General features: G+C 40.7%; 1 protein-coding gene across 5 annotated transcripts in view; it reads right to left on the bottom strand.

Moving 5' to 3' along the window:
• The window catches only part of LOC124156306 (probable JmjC domain-containing histone demethylation protein 2C), a 622,610-nt gene that overhangs the window by 70,556 nt on the left and 530,608 nt on the right, over positions 1 to 21,446 (bottom strand). For all 5 annotated transcript variants that reach the window (XM_046530772.1, XM_046530774.1, XM_046530773.1 and 2 more), the window contains one exon: positions 4,568 to 4,624. In XM_046530772.1, the coding sequence (XP_046386728.1) occupies positions 4,568 to 4,624 (57 nt within the window). The remainder of the gene's footprint in view (positions 1 to 4,567; positions 4,625 to 21,446) is intronic.

Here is a 21,446-nt window from a genome sequence, read left to right as displayed (position 1 = left end):
TTCATTCGGGTAGGTATATTAAAACAGAAAAGCAAAATCTATGAGTGAAGTACATTTTAGCCTAAATTACTCTGAGAAAAATGACAATGTAACTACAGGCATAAAACCTAAATTTTGGCCCTTGTACCGGTCGTTGTCTTTCCTTTAATTTCTGAGATTAGCGGTGATGAGTGGCTCGACAAAAACTTAAAGGGTAGCTCGAGTAACCAAGCAACCTGATGTCGGTACCACTGTCCCTAAATATAACGTATCTATCAGCCAGCAAATACTTACACGGAAATCAGTAGAAAATATATATCACGAACATTCTATCACCATCCTACAGCCATTATGATGCGAACGAAATGAAATATATGTACATGTTTTCACCGCAGGATTTGTACCGCAGGATCACGACCGTTTACCACTCTTTCTGTGAGGGACACGCCATATTCTCCAGGCGAATGACTCACCTCTAAAGGCTAGAACGCTTAGAAAATGAAAACGACACGAATTATATCAACTGATATCCAAATGCACATAATCTGAAAGCAAAGGGCAGCAGATAACAATCCACCTGGACTGCGATCGAACACTATTTCAGGGAGGAATGCATCCGAGATAAGGCGCTTGGAGTTGACATTCGCGACATTTGTACACGGAAACGAAATTGTCTCTATCATCACGGAGTCACGCACTCTGAGAATCGACCACAATCTTGCCATTTGGTGTCAGAAGACACATAAAAAGATATTATCGATCGAGAGCTACGCGGCTTTTTTTTTTTACCGCCCTTCAAGCATCCGACATCGTGAATGCGATGATTCACACGTCGGCGAGTCATTTCTCGAGTTCTTACGACACTCTCGGACGGATTAAAAAAAACTGTGCATCATACGATATTATCGACGTAAAAACTCGTAGAGCAAATCAAATATAATCTTTTTTTGACTCGGTAGCACTTCATCATAAATGAATTCTTGAACGGTATATATTTTTAAAAGGTGAATTAAATAACAACATAAAAGTACAAAATATCTAAATTTTAGTTTTAAGGTTTTCGCAGCGATTAGATGCACTATTATAATCCATTTTCGGGTCTGCGTGCTTAATATTTGTCTCAACGTTTCATTCCACTTCCTGGGAACGTCGTCAGGAGAATGAAAATATAAACATCTATCGTACCGTTGGAAAAACTGGTCCATTGTTGTCAAGGTATTTAAAAAAGTAAATAAAAATAAAAGTTTTAAATACCTTGACAACAATGGACCAGTTTTTCCAACGGTACGATAGATGTTTATATTTTCATTCTCCTGACGACGTTCCCAGTAAGTGGAATTAAACGTTGAGACAAATATTAAGCACGCAGACGTACACCCGAAAATGGATTATAATAGTGTACAAAAAATCTAATTCGTGAAATAGAAGAAGAAAGAGTCCACCATGCACTGGGGAATCAGGGTTGATTTACCACAATGGCACTACATGGTACCTATATTCTAACAAAATAATTTTTAGATCACTGAATTATGAATTCAAAGAAGGAAGATACATAATTTTTTTTATGAGAAAGTTTTTAACGGCCGAGAAATTTTACGACTGATCTCGTCTTTCAATGCGACCACACTGAACAGTGCGAATTTTCTCACGACTACGTGGGAGTTCAAGAACAGAACTTCCACGACATGTTACGTCGTTGAAGTTATTTTCTTAAAAAAAAGACAATGAAAAAAAAAGAGCATCCACGCGTGAACAGGACAGAGCGGGACACCAGAAATATCCACGGGAATACGTCCACGTCGAATGAAAAAGATCTTCGAGTCGATCCATCAATTATAAAACAACATTTAAAGTTGTCGGCCTCAGTGACGGCGGTGTCCTCGCCTCATAAACCGAAGGTCGCGGGTTCGAGTCCCACCTGAATAGATTAGACATGGGTGGGGGTGTGATTGGGCATGGAATCGCTTATTGTTAGTAGTTGAAGCCCACGATTTAAGGCCTCATTGTGATGTTTTCGGGAAAAAGTGAGATAAATAAATAAGAAAATCGCTCTAAGTTGTTTTGCTTTTAACTCCATGCAATATCAAGGGCTATGGCAGGAGTGATAACCTATATTATACCTAATCCAAACATCAGGGCGAAAATATTATTACCTTATTATGGGCCAAAATAACAATGACAATAATGTTTTTACACTAATCAGAGAACAAGGCCATAACCTTGGCCATAAACTCATCTCTTTCCGGGATATCGGCTTAGCCACCACAATGATCCGTAAGATAAGAAAAATTTTCAAACACGTAACGGCAACGATAACAGAAATCATGATTACGGTATAAAGAATTTTTCCTTATACGACGAAATGGTTAGGCCATTAATGATCGGTATTATTCAGAATATTCTTTTTGTTTTGAAGAAACTCATGAGTATTTTATGGGTACCTGCTATGTGGGCGTTGTTTGGTGGCACATGATCTTAAACAATGATTCAGTACCACACTGGATAGGTCGGGCACTTTCTTTTATAGTTGACAGAAAATTAAACAGAGTATTTTAACTGATACTATTATGCTATTAAAATATGAATTGACATCCGATTTAACTGTTGCTTTCTTTTTAAAAGCAAGGAGCAAATATCTATACGCATTCGTACATGCTACGCATTACATACTTTAGATCAATATTATATTAGCAGATCAATTATATATTTTCTATATTTTTGCAGAGCTTTTTCTTTTTTAGACCAAATTATCTCGGGACGCATCGGCATACAAAGCCTATTCTGTACCACATTAATAACGAAATCAACCTTTCCCAGAAAGATATTGAGGAACGACATTTAATGATTCAAAAAGATATTGTACTGTTCACCATACTTAAAAGTTACTTACTCCACCAAACGTGCTTCGATTGGCTTCCAATCATCATCAGGTACTTCTAACTGAAAGGTTGACTTATAGAGGATTAACCTGAAGGTATAGAAACGAGAGAGAGATAGAGAGAGAGTACCTGATTATGATTGCAAGTCAATCGAAACACGAGTAGTGGAGTTTGCGAAATTAAAATTAAGAGGACAGTACGATATCTTTGTGTATAATTTAATGACGCTGCAAGGTTAAACTAGTTGTATCCTCCTTAAACGAGCACAATATTACTGGCTACGGCATCGTTCATAAAATGTGCAATCCCATATTCGAAAATCCAATTGGCAATCACCAAAGTTCATTCTCATTCATTAGCCGCCGCGCTGATCCAAACCCTATCCGCTCTAGATCATCATCGAGCACAGAGTACAGAGAGCACAGAGTACCGCCGGCGATTTGCCGAGAGAAAAGGTGAGGTGAGGCGAGGGGGAAGTTGGGAGACCGGTCGAAGAAGGTTGACCGGAATGGCCGCGGCGAATGAAGCAGCAGTCCGGGGAACTATAAAACGTCCGGACTCGTATGGGAGAGGGGGAGACTTGAATTACAGGTATTACCGCCCACTACCATTTTGCGCTACATCGATCGCGGAGTTTCTCGTAAGAGAGAGAGAGAGAAAAAAATGACGATCTCCCCTTTCACAAATATGAGGATGATTAGCACCGAAGCATCGCCGTGGCACATCACCACGGCATCATCATCTTGCATCGTATCCCGGGTCGTGAAATGAAATTATGAGCACTGAGAAACCTCTGGAGCGGAACGAAATTATGATTTACTAAAGTGTATGGCCAGATTTAATGGCTTCTTTTACACAATTACGTATCAATAAAAACCGAAGGTATATGAACGAGTGTGTAAGGAGTGTTTACTCCCCACCCCTCCCTGGAGATTCGAATGAAATCCCTATACGAATAATTTCCGATTGCAGTCCGCCGGACGCAAGCAGAGGGAATTCAGCGTCAACTGGTGCTGATAACTATAATGCGAATGCATAAATTCTGAACATTTACGCTTGATGTAGAACATTTGAGGACAACCGAAAGTTTTTATTTTCCACTTATTTCCAATCATTGTTATTATTATAGCCGATAGGTTATCAATATTACCAAGAGATAATGTTTTCAATTTTTTTAGCGCATAGCGACGCATTTAATATCAAGTGGCCATAAAATAACTAGAAAAATAGAAGAAAATTGTCGTTCAAAGTAACAATATAACATGCACGGTGAAAAAACTTCCAAGTTAATCTTACCGGCTGAAAAACGCAGAAACTCCGTCATTTTATAAGGAGTCACGGAGTTACATATGATTACGAAGACGATGATAGTGCAACGCAAGCTGAGAGCATAAGAGTGAATAAATCAGCTAATTCACTGCATATATCGGCTTTATAGAACCAATAACCTTATAATGAATAATTTAGTACACTTTCATGCTACTGCATTTCACAATATCAATCACTTCAAGGCTTCCACAAATTTACTAGAGATCTGACGGGGAACCGATTGATATCGTGAAATCAAAAAGTGTAGAAGTACACAAAATGATTCATTACCACGCTTACTGCAAGTTAACTACAACAAAATAGCGCCTCACTACATCCATCGTGAGTGCCTGTCCCAAAATGGGGTTAAATAGGAGAGGACCTTTCGTGATAATACTTACTGCTGACTGGATTGTGTGGTGAGCTGGATCTTGTGATCTCCGCATGCGTACTCTCATCTGAAAGTGAAGAAGAAGATTATATGATTAATACACGACAAAAATGAACGGAAGAAATATAATAGCGCAATCGAAAGTCACGCTCAAAATATCAACAGTGCGCACAAACGGCAATCAAATAAATATATAAATAAGTTCCCTCTCGCGTTTAGAGAACTTTCAATCAGTCCCTTAATTGAAAGGTGGCGTCGTCTTTTCGAAAGAGGCGTTTCCTAGGCAACCGAGAGGTTTCTCAACGTAAGGCATCCGGTACAAATTAAAGACAGCACTTAGACAAGAGAGAGAGAGATGGAAAGGAAGAGGGTGGGGAAAATGAGCGACTCCCGGGATCTGGCAGAAATCATGAGACTCGAGCGTGGTTTTTTCTCACGCGTCGAAAGAATGCGTTTCCCATGGTTACGGCTTTAATCGTGGCCTCGAGACGGTTCTCGAGGGAGGGAGCGAGGATAAGTGTGGGAGAGGTCGGTAGGTGTTGAATGGCAGAGGTGGGTGGGTGGGAGGGTAAACTGCTCCTCTCTGGGAATGGCATCCAAACCGCGCCCCGTCTGCTCCCACCCACGAAACCAACGCTTCGGAAAAAGCAGCGAAAACACTCCACGCTGCAAGGTGATTCCAATGTTCAACCACGAATGCTGCAATAGACATTTCTCCTGTCGGCCACTAAATATTTTTAAACATGTCCGTATGAGATGTCCTAATGACTCTTCTACTGAAATGAACTTAACTGGCTCAATGTGAAAACTCGAAGAAAATATTTCCTCAAAATTCTACTTGAACAGGTTGTTTAAAGCAAGTTCTCTGAATATTTATACGGCAGGTTTTCCGTGGAACTTTCCACTGGAGATATTTGCACTCTATGTTTTCCTGGGCATCTTTATTTTCTAAGTCATCGCACAACGCAGGCCTCGGTGGCGGCGGGGTAAAGTCCTCGTCTGCCAAACCGAAGGTCGCGGGTTCGAGTCCCGCCTGGGTAGGTTGCCCCTATTCAGGGCATGGTTGTGTGTGTTAGTTGTTGTTTCATGTTATACCCTCCGATGTAAAAGGCCTTGTGAGCTGTTTTCGGGGCGATGGAAATAAATAAATAAATAAATAAACGATAAAAAATTGTTCATTTGTTGCCAGTTTTAAGATAAAATTTTATAACATGCTAGGTACAATCTGACCACTATGTGTTTTTTATAATTTTGCATGCAATAGTCGTTTGCATATTTAATTGTAGTATTTTAGCGCATTTCTTTTATTGTTAACTTTAAAAAAAATGCACATGAATTTTGTGAGACGATTTCCTAAATACTTTCAATTCAGCCTTCGAAATTGTGAATATCTTATTGACTTATATTTAACTTTCACTCTGTTAGTTCCAAATTGTTGATTTTTTCTATTTATGATGCTCAAAAATGTATATATTTTTTTGTTCTATCTATAAGAGGCAAGGCCCCAGGAAAATTAATCCATTCATTCAAACGTCTTGTAACCCACCCACTTGAATGTGTTCACAATAGTCGCCTTTCGCGTCACAGATGGGCATAGCCATCCGAATTTCACGGAGAAATAACCCATAGTAAGGGCTGTTAACAGCAAATTTAAGTTATCAATACCAAAGATACCAAGAAATCATGATCAGTATTTAAACTTGAGTTATAATATACATTTATTTCTGCTTTCATTAGCAATGGCGTTTCCACAAGATGAATGTGAATCGGTGCCATACATTTTTAATAAAACAGTTGAACCATTTAATTTAATCACTAACGAAAATAACAAAACTGATAATATATACATAAAAAAGTACAAAGAGAATGACATTTAAAAAAATTAAACCTCCAACTTCAAGTTCCTAGCGGGAGCAGACATTCATTCCGAAGGTATTTATTAAAACTTACATGCCGAATTGCAAAAAGAAAATATGAACATGAAATGTCAAAGATATAGCGCATTAACTACGCGATATTCCTCGATAATCTGATGAAATAATCAAATCGTACATCTTCTTCTAGTTTCCCTTTAATACGGTGTGGACAATTATGATCTTCCCTTAAATTGTATCACCATGAAAAGTGTCCCCCAACGGTAGCGGTGAAAAGGATGGAAAGTCGGTAAGAGGGGCGAGGAAACGGCAAGCTATTAAGGAAAGGATTGACTCCCCACGAAGAAGAAGCCTCTCTTAATCCGTGGCTACCGGAGAGACTGGGATCCCGTTAGCGTCGCGCTAAAAAAAACCCAGCTCTTTTTTTCTCTCTCTACTCTCATCCGTTCCGAGAGCGGAGGGGTGGAGTGGGTCGAGGGAGTGAGTCTAATAAGGTCAAGCCATCCAACCAGCCAGGCCCCATCCCCTTCAACCCCCCTCCCACGCACACCTGGGGATGTTGAACGCTCTCTGCTCGGGGGACAAGACGATGCTCATCCCAAGGAAATGGATTGCTGGGTTACTGTACGTATTGCCGAGAGGAAAGCCACGCTAATGCAAAGGTGCGCGAACGACGAAAACACTCACACTGATTCCAAGGAAGAAATATTGTGCGAAAAATCCAGAAAAAAACCCATTATCCTTGACCCTATAGTCCACAAATTTCCACAGGGATGAATGACGCCTCGGTAGCTTAACTGGCTAAAGCCGAAAATCGAGGGATCCGGGTTCGAACCCCGGTCAAGGCGAATGATTTTTCTCTATGGATTTTTTGCACAATTTGCGCATTGCGGGTGACTCCCGTAAAGTTATCACCGTGGCTAGTCCCGATAACTTAAAGAAATATTATCACAAAATTAAGGAATGTAGGATCAGTAAATCCACCATTAGAACCATTGGGGAAACGATTGATGGATATAAACAATACAGAGGCAAAGAATGTCGACAACTTAGTATTCTAAACAATTCCCACCAAATAAAAGAACCCACTGGCGGCAACAATACTCGCGAGGAAAAAATATTCGAATAGCGGCACAGGGTTCATACCAACCAAAGAGACTAGATGGTGGAGCAACCAGTCCGTCCAAGTGTAAGATTGATTTTCGTTTCCACATAGAGCGCATTTAATTAAATTAATTTTCGAAAATGCCCGCAGCGCCGCGGTAAGTGCAGAGCGATCGATTTATTCTCAATACTTCCTACATATTAATTATAATCGTAAGGAATAGTATTTTAAGGTTGCATTTTATGGATCACACCATCAGGAGAGTAAATTTGGTGGACATCCATTATTATAGCTTATTTCAAAGTTAAATGCGAATCGCTCGACTAGGCAGTCGTATTTTGAGATTTATGGGAAAATACACCTATGTATACCGTGACAGTTGAGAAAAAGTAACAAATTTAAATATGAGAAATAACTTTCCGCGTGTAATATGAAGGAAGATGCGCCAAGTAGAAGCCACCCCAAGATTAAAAGTTCAATCAAGATTATCATCTCTACGCTGTGCCAATGAAGTTTTTCCCCAACCGCTATATAATTACCCTCACCGGTAAAAACCCAGTTATAGTATCATACATCTCGACCACTGGCATAATTAACAAATCCAATATCTCGAGTTTACTTCACATGCAATGAAAAACTAACTCTCTACCAACATAACGGACTTTAATACTTCCATCATCTGGGCCTAGTAATTTTTCTATGGTATTACATCATCATCTATTATCAATCTGATACAATATTTTAGTAAAGTTAAAATAGCAATACAAATGAAACCACATAATCATGAGCATAGCATGATAGTTTGCCTCTATCATCAAAATGACGATTTGGCTTAATTTCTATCCTCATAGATGCATGCCCACCAAGAAAAATAGCCGAACCCAATGGAATAGAAGCAAGTGGGAAAAAAGGTCATACACAAGGTTTATATGAGAGTCAAAAGTAAATGAATGATAAAAAAAAACACAAGTTATAATGTTGATCTCGAGAGAAACAAAGCAACATAGACCTTCAAAGGAAATATAAGGCACTTATTAAGAACAAGACAATGCATCCAGCGTAAGAAAGAAATTGCAGTCGACCAAGAATAATAAATTACGGCAACTATCTTCAGCATAGCAGTAAAAATAAAAATAAAATTAAGAAAACCATGTAAAAATAAGAGATGAGTTAAAAAAAGAAGCACGGGATGAAGAATTCTAGAGAAAAACGAGTAAAACATTCTCGATAAAAGAACGTTGCTATCTTCAGAAAGGATGCTTGTCTAGAAAAAATCAATGCAAAACAAAGGAGTTCGAGATGAAGGAGAGGCGCGGGTAGTAATGGATTAATACCAGAAGCTCTTGAAAACTTAAAAGAGGCTGTTTCGACTAATTTTAAAACTAAAAGCACAACATTTCTTGAGAACACATTCCGCCGGGAATAATACCAAAGATCTGAAGAGAGATTAAAAAAATGCTAACTTTACGCCTGAACATCTCACTCTTCTCCCATTAAACACGATCGAGATGAAATGATCGCCTGAACATCAAGCAGGCCAAGCGTGAACGGTACCACGAAACTTTCCCTGAATGAGAGAGAGGCAGATAGAACGCCGGAAAAATCTCACATGCTCGCCCGTCGCTCAGCATCTTGATCAATAGACGTCCAAGACGACAGAGATTCCTTCAGGAAATTCGAGGAATTGGGGAGTTTCGCGAAAAAAAACAAACACGGCGCGAGGGAAACCAGAACTCGAAATGGCGCCCCCAGCCCTCTCTCTCTCTCTCTCGAAATCAAAAGACAACATTTCGCCACAGAGTACGAAACTAGAACCGCTTCAACTTGCTCCCAGTTCGATCTAGGTCATACACCACGCGGAAAGTTTGGAGTGGGAGAGACAGACGACGACGACTTAACGGACGCATTTAGGAGAGGACCCCGTTGACGGGCACGGACGAAACAACGAGCCAAGTCTCTGTCGACGGCATTTCCCGAGGAGGGAGTCGCGGGGTGTCGGGACAAAGCCAAGTGGTGACACTCATGGGTGGAGAAGTACGCGACATAAAGGGCTTCGAGCGAAGCGAGAGGAGAATGAGGGACGGGAAAGGTTAAGGAGGCACAGAATACACATTTCCAAATAAATAGGTACGCAATTACAATTTTTCTGGCGCAGCGGTTAAAAATTTAATGCCAAGAAAAGATGCCAAACATCAAAATCAGGTTATTTACACATGATCAGACTAATAACTAAAAATTTTCAACAGTACCCAAAAATTTTCCACAGTTAGGGCATACAAGATATTTTGAATCAAATGCCATACTTTGACTTGGGTAATTTCGCTAAATATCAAATAAATAACTCAGCAAGTAGCATGGTGAGGTTAATAAGATAATAATGTTTTTCAACAAAAGACTGTAGCTCACAGTTTGAAGGGCATTCAAAAATATACCCGTTTATGAAATTATTCTTGTAACGCCCGATTATTTTCAAAGTACATAATATTTCTGCCGAGATTATGATACCGTTTCCAGATGAAAGTTTAAATATTTTTTTTTCTTAAAGCATAGGCATTTTTTGCTTGCTATTTTTGATAAAGAAAACGTTTGATTCCTGGATTTAGGGAATGAGAGAGATAGTGTGGCGCTAAAAAGCTGGAGATATTTTTAAGATAATTAGTTTTCAGTCACTGACAATACTAACTAATCATTTTCATTATATGCATAGCGACTGAATGCTGTCGCGTAGTGAATATAATACAGATAGATCGGACGCTTCAGCATCATTTCTTGACGTAATCTGCTTAAAAGAGGAGACTGGAAGGAGGATATGAGGATGAAGGGGATAAAGGTTAATGGCGGGAGGTGAGCAATATGAGGAGATGGAGGGGAGGAGAGGCGGAAGACGCCCATGTGGAATGAATTGGTGAGGAGTAAGCAGGGGCAGGTCGAAAGACGAGACGGAAGGGGGTTATTCATCCCCACGAGGCCCTCCTAAACAGAATTCCAAAACAACCCGGGCCGTGGGAAGGAAGCGGAAGATAAATTATTTAAGTCCCTTCAGCTTGAGAGCAGCAAGGATTCTCTCTTCTCGGAATTAAAACGCGGGTCCAAATGCTGACGTGCCTACAACACGAATATACGTATATACCTCTCTCTCTCTCTCTTTCTGAGGCGAGAGCTTTGCACTATAGTCGATAAATTAGCCCACGTCCGCAAAGCAACGAGCTCGGCTCTTAGAGTCACCTTGCGTGATGGGACGGATATAGACAGGACAGGTGAGAGGCGAGGGGGATTCGGGGGGTTTGGTTTCCGTTTTTGAGGGGTGGAGGGAGGAAACCTTATTGCTTTCACAGTGAATGCCATGCGAGGGGGGACACCGAGGAAAAAAATAACACATTCCAGGGGATAAACGATACTCCTCCTGAACCAAATCCTCGAGAATTCACCACGGACCTCGCTCCGCAACAGAGGCGATCAGGATTTGATTCTGGCAAAGCAGTTTCCTAGTAGCGGAAAGAAGAGGTCCTTCCGATATATTTTTCTTAATCAAACATAATATATCGTGAAGATATTTCAATGCCCCCCCCCCAATTTTTGGTACAATACAACTCAATTTGAAATTACTTGATTCTCAATGTATATCTAATAAACATCTCGTTCGTAACAAACCGTTCCGTAAAAAAGTTTACGAGGACAGAAATGTTCCTTCTTAAAATTAAAATGGGATCAGGTCCTTTCAGCATTGGCAACTGCGCACATTTTATACGCTCTATCGGGTTAAATTATCAGCATTGATCTGCAAAAGATTATTCCCCTGAATAATATGCAGATTTAATTGAGCGATAACAATACACAATTCGCATATCATATATATATATGATAAGAAAGTGATAAAACGAAAAAGGATCATACTAATTGGGTCAAGGGGCACACGAATGTCCCGAGAAAAAAGGATATGTAAGGACCACAATGGCCCAAAGATGGGAGAAATATTAACTGCCACTATTTACTGACTTCCCAATGCCCCCTACACGTCAGAGAGACAACTGAGAAAGCACGTGTCGAATCCTTATCATAGGAGCCTATAATCGAGACATGCGCCGACACAAAAAAAATTCGATGGCAACGACGTGCGGGATTATTCTTAGCGGCCTACGCCAGCGTCCACGCCCATGATATCTGCGACGCAAATTGATCACGAGCGATTGAAAATTGAGTTTCAAGAATTGAGATGAGCAAAAATAAGATCAGGAGTCGAGCACTCAAGTACTAAAACGGGAAGGTACCCAAATGATACCACCAGATCATGTTCAAACTTCGAAGTGAGACAGGAGACACGGAGACAGTGCGGTAGGCTTAAATTGCCAGAGCAGTCGAGAATAGATATCTTTAAGGTCGACACAGAAATCATCATATTAGAACCCCACTGTATTTCCAGGTCCCACAGAAACGATACGCTAGTAGAGATATTTTACCCGACGGATAGGTACGGGAATTCATTTTTCCCCCGAACAATATAGGACATTAATAAATGCTTGTCGTATATATACATAATACCCTGCGAGCGACCTCTAGGGTGTTTGGCAGGGGGTGATCAATCACCAGCATGCAATTGGACTCCCACATGCACACCACACCGTCCAAAAAACGTCACGCATACTAAAAAATAATACTACCATATGCTGTTAGAAGTAATAAGAAACTTAAGAAACATAATTAATAAAAATATAAACACAAGCGTAATTTCGTTAGAGATTTTCTTTCCTACATGTATACAGCTGGTGTCCTAACAACACTGTCACAAGCGTATTTATGCGGCTTGTGGGGTAGCATTTAGATGTGGAAGCGAATAATATCAGGTGTTTCTAAACAAAATACGAGATCTATCTTCTATCGATCCACTCTACCGAAACGGAGAAGGCGAAGCACGGGGAACGATCCAGAGAGAGAAAGAGGGAGGCAAAAAATAATCTCAGGCATCGCTGGTTATGTCTCCGTCGAGCAATCAGTTCCGCCACACGCGAGAGAAATTCCACGAATTCTGCACCGAACTGGATGACGCTGAGGCGGGCCTCGTCATGGAATGGGAAGCCATTGAAACCGATTGGAATCTTTAAAAAAAAGTATTAACGTACCACGTGTGCAAACAACAGAGGCTATACGATACATCGTAGCTAAACGCAGTCGGGAAGATATAAAAAATAATGAAAATAAATAAAATTACGCTCACTCATATCACTAACGAGGGACGATTGCGACATCATTTCTAAACACAAACGTACGAAAAAAAGATAAGAGATATAATATATCCACTGTCGGATAAAAACTTCCTCTTGAAACTAATTTAACCATTAAAAAGTAAAAACCAATAAAAATCGCAATTCATACAGTTTGACGATATCTGTGAGGAGAGGAAAAATTCCGGCGGCCGTTTCCACAGTTTATTTTGATTGATGACGCTGATAACATCTCATCCGAGATGAAATAAAAACTGCAGCCTTAGATAACGCAATATATCCAGCAATTCCCTTTCCGCAGTAAGATCTGACACTAATCGCGTAACCATGCGAATAGCATATCCACGTGGACGTGGAACCTTGATATAAATCTTTGCTGTATCCGCCACAGTAAAGTCGCCTTAAGTGGCCTTGAAGGATAATCGAATAGAAAAACTTTTCTGCCTCCACAAAAAAAGACAAGGAATTGACAGTAAAAAGCAAAAAATAGCTTCTTTAGGCATTAATATAATATTCGTAATGGTGGAATTCGGCGATGTAAAAAATCAAACCAATGAACCGCTCGGAAATGGACTAAATAAAATAAAACATCACCATCTAGAGGAAAGAAACGGCAGCTGCTTCCGACGATCACCTCTTCCGTCTCCGGCGGAAAAATTAAGAGTAAATACGCTCCAAAAAAAACCCTCATTCAATATTATGCGATGCATCCGCTGTTTGAAATGGTCCATCCCCTTTAAGCTCGCGCCTGCGCATTATAAACGTTTGTCTTTTTTCTCTCTCTCTCCCTCTTTTACGATTCGAATCTTCCAACCCAATTAACTGGCCCCCTCGGACTGTGACGCGCGGAAGGGGAAGAAGGAAAAACAAAACGTGGGCCAAGGAATAGACCTTCCGCCGCAGTGGCGCACTGAAATTTGTTTGTAAAAGCGATCGTTCGTTCCCGCCCGAACGGAAAACTTTGAGCAAACGCGGCTCAGGCGCCAGCGGTCCGCATGAATCGATGGCGAGGAAAAACATTACCAAGGACCGAGCATCCTTTTTCATGTTCGATAGATAACCCCACTCCCGGAGATTGGTAATTGGCCGAAGACCAGTTCTAGGAAGCCTCCACCGACGTCCGCCTCCGCCGGAGCCTCTTAACACGGCTGAATCTATACGCAAACAAACAATTGTTTATTCTGTTTCGCTACTTAATGCTACATTGAGCGGCCATATTAGTGCTAACGATGCGAAATTGCGACCTTCGCGTGCCAGCGATCCGCAAATTCAAATTGGCCATATAAGATAAACAGGACCCTAAAGCCAGTCCAAGTAGAATCCATAACCGGCTTCGGAGGCGGCGGGTTACCGCCCTCGCCGGCCAAACCGAAGGTTGCAGGCTCGAGCCCCACCTAGGTAGATTGCCCCTATCCAGTGCATGGTTGTTAGTGATGGTCCATTGTCATTTACAGTACCCCCTCTCCCCCGATAATAAGGCCAAAAAGTGGTGTTATATTGGTGATGAATTAATTTTTTTCAATAAGAAGCGAATGCTTTATGAATAAATAACAAATTGGCTAGGGAGAAAATGAATAACGTGAAGAGGACGTCAGGAATAGCAACGACTAAGTGCTAAAGATGGCAGGAAAGGATACGATGGCAGGATAGGAATGAGGCAGAGTCCATCCGTGGAAAATCTATCTTACGCAGAAATCCAGACAAAGTTTTTTTAATTCGACCCATACGATTGTTTACCGCTATCTATAACCAGGAAGTACAAAGCTCAAATTATCTAAGGAGAGAGATAACGCTGTGCATTAGAATGCGTTCACTTACGATAAGGTATATCAAAAAATGAATAGAGATAAAGCCATCCATCCATTGCATAGACAAATCCAAAGATTTGCATATAAGCTTTTCTTTGACGACTACACCTTAATTACTATTTTCCACGAGGAAAAATTGGTGGCTGAACGAAAATTTAGAACACTGATAAACTTCCACGAAATAAGACAAGATATATGGCAAAACGCCGAGGGAACACTTCTTGCAGGATGATACCAGGTAACAACATGCCACAGATGTTATAAAACTTTCCGCAGGCTCACAATCTAGGAGGATAACCTTTAACAGGGAATGGAGGATACGCCTCGATAAAACCATGACTACTTCTAGGACAGCTAATTAGGCTAAAAATATACTTTCTCTTTGGCAACCACCTACATTCGCCTCTCCACTTTAAGCATGCGACCCTGACCATCAGGCAGCAAAAGGTATGGGAAACCAAAGGAAGCATTACCTCACGACACCCAAAGGGCCCAAAGAGGAAAAAAAAGAAAATAAAAAATGAGAAAAAATAATAATCCGCCGCTGGGGAAACCGTGATTACTACGTCTTTCAGCCTTTTCTTTCTTGGAATAAAAAAAACTGGAAGGGGGTCGGTCGGAAATTACTGCTGTTGTATTCCCTCTTGATGCTGAGGCCGAGATAAGCCATGGACCGAGCCAGAATGCTCTTGTGGGGGGGGGGGGGTGAATACGTCCTGACTGGGAGATGGGGGGGGGGTGAAGAGAATCATAATAACGGCAGGACGGGGCAGATAGTGAGCGGCAGCGGCGGCGGTCTGGGTCTTCGATCTCGACCCCGACACAAGCGGCTTGCCCTTTCCCCCCCGCTCCTTCCCCCCAGCACAATCCTCTCCCCGAGCCAGGGTTGCCAACTCACCTCCACAACAAAAACGGGTGATCAGTTTGAACTCGATAAACTTTCACTACAAAACACTACCTTTATTAAAATTCCCTTTCGTGTTAAAAATCAAGGCAAAATTTTTGACTCTATTAGGGCATGTTTGTTCTCTGAATTAGTCTTTAAGATGAGAAGGAGTTCTATCTCAGCCAACCTTAAGGTTAAAACACTAGGAGAGCGATGCATTAATGACGTGAGCACATACCGTGTTACAAATTTTAATGTATACATATATAATTTACGTAGTACGTGTTGGTGCGTATACTCAGAGATTCACCTCCCCTTGAAATTGCTATGTAAATCACGCAATTTTCTTTTTATTAACGTAGTGTAAATTTTGTTTAATTTTTAAGTTCTTTTTTTAATTACTTAACGTCTTGAATACACATCATCGTAAATGTATGATTATATCATTTTGAAGCGAAGTTTTATTATTTCTTCCTTTGAAAAAAAACACCCTGTTTGCAAAGACGACAGCATTGACCCCGATACATGCCAAACCTTAGGGGCTGTCAAAAAATTTAACATTACAAAATTTATTGAAAGTAAAAACAATAACTTGTAAACGCAGCGGCGTAGATCATTCTGTATACGCACCAAGGCAAACTACGTAAAATACATATGAACCAAAATTCAAATTTATTACAAGGAATGTGCTCACGTCATTGATGCACTTTCGCTCTCTCAGCGTTTGCTGAGATAAGAGCTCATTCAGGATCAAAACCTCGGTGTGATCATACATTTTTTTTGGAATATGCTATGGACAGTGAATCTGTTAGTGCTAAAAGCCGGGAGAACATACTCAGATGATGATAAGCTAATGAATTTAAAATAGGTATAATTCTCAAAGTCTCTCACTCCCTAACTCAGAGATTCAACCAGGAAGTTGGTATGGATAGGTGAGGGTAGGAATTTCAGATTATGCCACAAGCGTGCGAAAATAACGAATTCAGAGCATGACGGCCAGTTCCTGTCCCTTGGCCACCAATCTCTAAAACGATTTTGCTCTGGGTGGACGAAGGCTTCAACCGGGCTCTGAACCCGGGAACCTCTGATCAGTAAGTAGTCTAATCCTCCATCCAAAGCAATTGAAAATAATATCACGAACACGCGATCTCCAAGGTAATACGGGAGGGTTGGCAACTCTACACAGAACCCATTCCCCTCTTCCCCACCCCTCCTCCTTAGTATGTACCCCCTTTTCCGGCCCTGCGCCCCCCCCCCCCCACACCCCTCCACTTTTACACCGCTCTGCAACCGGGTCAATCTCCTGCTCGTCCCAACCGTAAATTATCCCCCCCTCCCCACACTCCTCCCCTTTCTGCCGGTACCCCACCCTCCTTCCACGACAGAGCCATTCCTTTTTAAAACCTCCGCGCCACGGTATTCTGCTTCGGTTTCTTTTTCACCGAGTGCGTTACGAAGGATGGGAATCTAAGAGTGACAGTAGCAGGGCAAAGTTGGCAGAGGAGGCGTTACGTTACTGTGCGCAAGCCAGGGCGGGATAGTGCAGAGGATGAAGACGGGGGAGTATTGAATCAACGCGCAATGGAGGCACTGTAAACGGAAATCTTATTCATAGAGCCAAAAGAGCAGTGACATTAACCGTGACATGGCGGAATTTCAGCATTATCAAGTGTTACCAATGATGATCCATGGAGCCTTAGCCTCAATTGCAGAACATATCCAAACAAGGCATTGTCCCCACAAATGTACGGCTTAGGACGGAATTAATCTATTTAATAATATTCAAAGATATCCTCACATAATAATAATATTAATCCTCATATAATAATAATACTATTCCTCATATAATAATATTCAAAGAATTCAAGGCGTGCATTTGAATACGCTGGTTGGGTACAGATGTTTACAAAATGTAAAAGTAATGTAGCTTTCAATACGTTATCTACTGGCCCAGGTAGGTTTATTAGTTACGCACACATTCATATTTTGTGTTTTAGCCTGATTTTATGGTGGATACGCATGTGAATAACATTTTGTATGTGACAGTGCTCTAAAAATAACAAGAAAACATATTCAGGCATTGAAATCGTATATATTGCAACCAATTATCATGTATAAAGGTCGTTTTCCATATAAACGAGCACCAATTGAAAGTTCCCTTCGAGATATCAAAAAGACTTGAATCCGGAGCACGTGAGGCGGACTCGTCAAAGAGAGCGAGCACATGCCGGCCAAACGGCCGCCCGCCCACGCCTCCCCTCTGGCGGCCGAATTCGGAAAAAAGCTTCCGAGCGCGTATATGCTCGCGTGGAGCGCGATGGGATTATACAACGGGGGGAAGAGTTGGGAGCTCTTTTGTTCCCCTTTTACAATCCCCAACCCCATTCTCCTCCTTCCGAGGCACATCTGCGCTGGGAAACTGAATCAATTCGGAAAAGCCGCATTGGAGGAGGAAGAGAAGTGAGCATCCGAAATTCCCGGGCACGACGATCACGTCAGAGCGGGGTGGGGTCGGCTTGGTCATCCACGAAAGTTTTGCACACGAATGTTACAAAAGAGGATCCTCAATCCGGCTTCTTAAATGTGTTGTCAACCAACGCGCATTTAAATGGGTTAAAAAGAAAGTCTCCACTCCCGTCGATGAAGGGCAAATCGGACCGAGTTTCACGAGGAAATAAGGTATAATTAGTGTGAAATTGGACTTCCATTGAGTAACACGACCTTGAAGATGGGAGACAAGTAGTCTCTCGAAACGTCGGCTTATATGAAAGAATAAACCTGGATGAGAACCCGAGAAATATTCATCAATAGTATTCACCAGGAGAAACTAAAATCGTTTATAATTAGCGGTATTTACCGAAATTTATGTACATGATGATATGTGATCTGTCACTTTTATTAATTTTCAATGCTATTCCTCGAAATTAAAAACATGATAATGCAAAGTAATGGGAAAAAGTTGATCGCATTGGACTCGCTCAACGCGCCACGGACATTTTTGAAAACCGATAAAAATGCGACCGAAGTAGCAACAGAAATCACCCTAATATGGGATGGAATTGGATCTCCTCTATGCAGTTCGCTTGGTTTTGCATTTAGCCGTTTGTCCGCGCCATTTTCCCTGCGAATCATCCGGAATGGACGTTAATGCACTCTCTTCGCAATTGAGGCACTCGGGGAAGGAAAAAAAAGCGGGTGCCATTAAAGTGGCATTTCGTGCTGCACGGCCATTGATGCGATGGAAGCGGCGGCCGACTGCAGTTCGGATACTTCTGGTCGTGAAATGGCGTCGCGAAGTTCATGGGTACCTCGGCGATAGTAAAAAGACAATGGGAGACGGTCTATTTTCGAGCACAAATTCCTCTTTCAATAGGTTCGGGCACATAAAAAACGATAACTATACAAAAAACATAAAAATATAAATTACGGCCCCCAGGTTTGGCAAAGGAATAATTGCGTCCGTAAATTTTCGGTGGCCCTTGCCATCTAACCCAGGCTGAAATAAAAATTATACATGATTCACATACAACTTTATACAACATTATTCATGCCCATTCCTTTTTTTTTTAGACCCGTTAATCATTCGCAACTAATGTCCTCACTTTAATGCCATGATTTGTAGGAACACAACCGACTACTATAGTTTTTCACTGAGAGCCTTGAAAAATACATACTTTTCATTTCAAAAAGAAAAACCTTTTAACTGGGCATAGGAATAATAGGAAATATTGAGGATGAAAGCCATATTACGCTTCTTTAACCTTTAAGTATGTCAAGTTTCATGACGAAAAATCCGCAAAACCATGTGAAAAAATCATAATCCCAACAAAACGTTACCCATTCATGAAAAAGATATTAGCAACCGCTAATATGTTAATTTCACCCTCGGTTTCAATACATTTTGATTTATCAAGAGATAATTCTTCCTCCTGATTATTATATAAAATGTATTGAAACCGGTCGTTAAATTGAAATATTTGTGGAAATATGCCAGTTGAATCTCAATTTAATTATATGTTAGCTGTCCAAGAGAACGAGCCAGAGACATTCCAAACCAATTAAATCCTTTCCCTCGAAAGACAACATACAATTCTTAAGTCCAACAATTTTAACTAAATTTCCAACCAATAAAAAGCCGATATATGTTACGAGGAGTGGGATGGATCATAATTGAGGAGATATGCGTACGAAAAATGTCATGGAGAAATCGAATCGGATTTCAAAATAAAAATTTAGTGTCCTAAATTGATGAGAGTGAGCACAATAGCAAGAGGTGGAATACCACTTCTTTTAAAAATGAAGCTTTATGCAAAAGAGAAATGGAATAAGTACCTAATAGATATTCATCCAAGAAACCTAGCATACACTATATTCGCCAATCAAAATGGCACTGTTTCTACCGCGTAATAAGAAAGTGGATGTGCATCAAATTCTCCAGTCTCACATTTTTTATTCTTCTTTGCGCACGGCAAAATGCGTTCATCAACACAGAAAGCGGACACTTGAAGATGGGAGTCCCGATAAGAAGTGTTCCGTAAAATGAGTGGGAACGAGAAAATACTCCGCTCAAGATCGAATGAAAAAAAAATAAGCACTTACTAGGGGAAGAACATGGAACGAGAAAGCCCATCATCACGTGTGTGTACGCCTCCGGATCATTAAGGAAAAAAATTCAAGGCTCCTTCACGGGTTAAAAGATTTACCGGAATGGTTACATACTTACGAGTCCGTCTGTTTCACAATGTTTCCGCTTGGTGGAACATCAACGATACATAAACCAATCTCGAAAGTGGAAGTTTCCGCTCCAACTCCTCCCAAGTGTGGCGTATCGTGATGACACCCTTTACGTCGTTAATTAGCAACCTACGCCACTTCCGAGTAACGTGACACAGAACTTAGGGACTCTGATTAACAATCTCACATTTTTAACGGTGCGTCGAATTATTTTTGAGGAATCATGACGATTATTTGTGGCGCCAGAAGAGCTGACGCTCCACTTTTTTTCCGCGCGGAAAACGAGAAACGTCTAGCCGGTTATGGGCCGTAACTCGGGAAAGGATAAACAAGTAGGACACTTCGACTTGAAGGCGCATCTAAAAAAAGGAATCGCCCCCGGGGGATAACTGGAAAAAAAACTTGGGAGAATTATTTCTGGTTATGCAAAACAGGCGTGCTCGTCCCGGCGGATAAGATCGCGGAAAATTACGTCAATTATGCAGATGAGTCGAAAAAATAGAAAAGGCAATAAACTCTCATGGTTGTATTGGAGCTTAATATGAAAGGAAAGTATTCGGATTACATGCACTTAACGTACTTCTTGATAAATAATAGCCTATCATTTCCTCTCCACGACAGGTTTTGGTCAAATTCACGATCTGTCGTCTTCTCTACTCCCGCAAACGTCTGGTATGAATAACCTAAATAAGAAAATAAATACGAAAAGATCGAGCCGATGGGTTGAGCCTTCAGTTTCAGTGATATTTGCTGAAAACAGATGGAATTTATATTGCTCATTACCAGTGATCCGCATAACCCAGGTTCTATTTTTAAGAAATAACTATTCTTCTTTCTTGCCTAGGTATCATGAAATGAGAGATAGGAGTACGAAGAGTGACTAGGACTGTTTTACTACACCAATAAATACTTTTAAGAACTTTATTAAAACAAAATTTATGTAAATGTTCGATAATATAATAATTATTGCTTTTTTCTATATTACCTTCTGGTGAGTCCGGGTGAACTTGATTTCAAATCATGCCCTTTTTTATCTTTCTCATTGAGTTATGATTGCGTACAATAATTTAGTAATGTATATATTGTCTTTTGTTTTCTCATTTTTCTATGATTGTATACTCCTATGAAATAGTGTTTATCTTGCCTTTCTTTTACATCATTGTATTGGCTAATTGTTTTGGTATCTCAATCGTGTGATGGGTTTCAATGTCCGTTAATAAGCAATATTATTATTACTATCATTATAACACACAATCTCACCTC

Source organism: Ischnura elegans, chromosome 3 (genome assembly GCF_921293095.1).
Source record: "Ischnura elegans chromosome 3, ioIscEleg1.1, whole genome shotgun sequence".
NCBI lineage: Eukaryota > Metazoa > Arthropoda > Insecta > Odonata > Coenagrionidae > Ischnura > Ischnura elegans.
The sequence above is the reverse complement of the archived record's forward strand: the minus strand, read 5'-3'. Positions and strand labels throughout refer to the sequence as shown.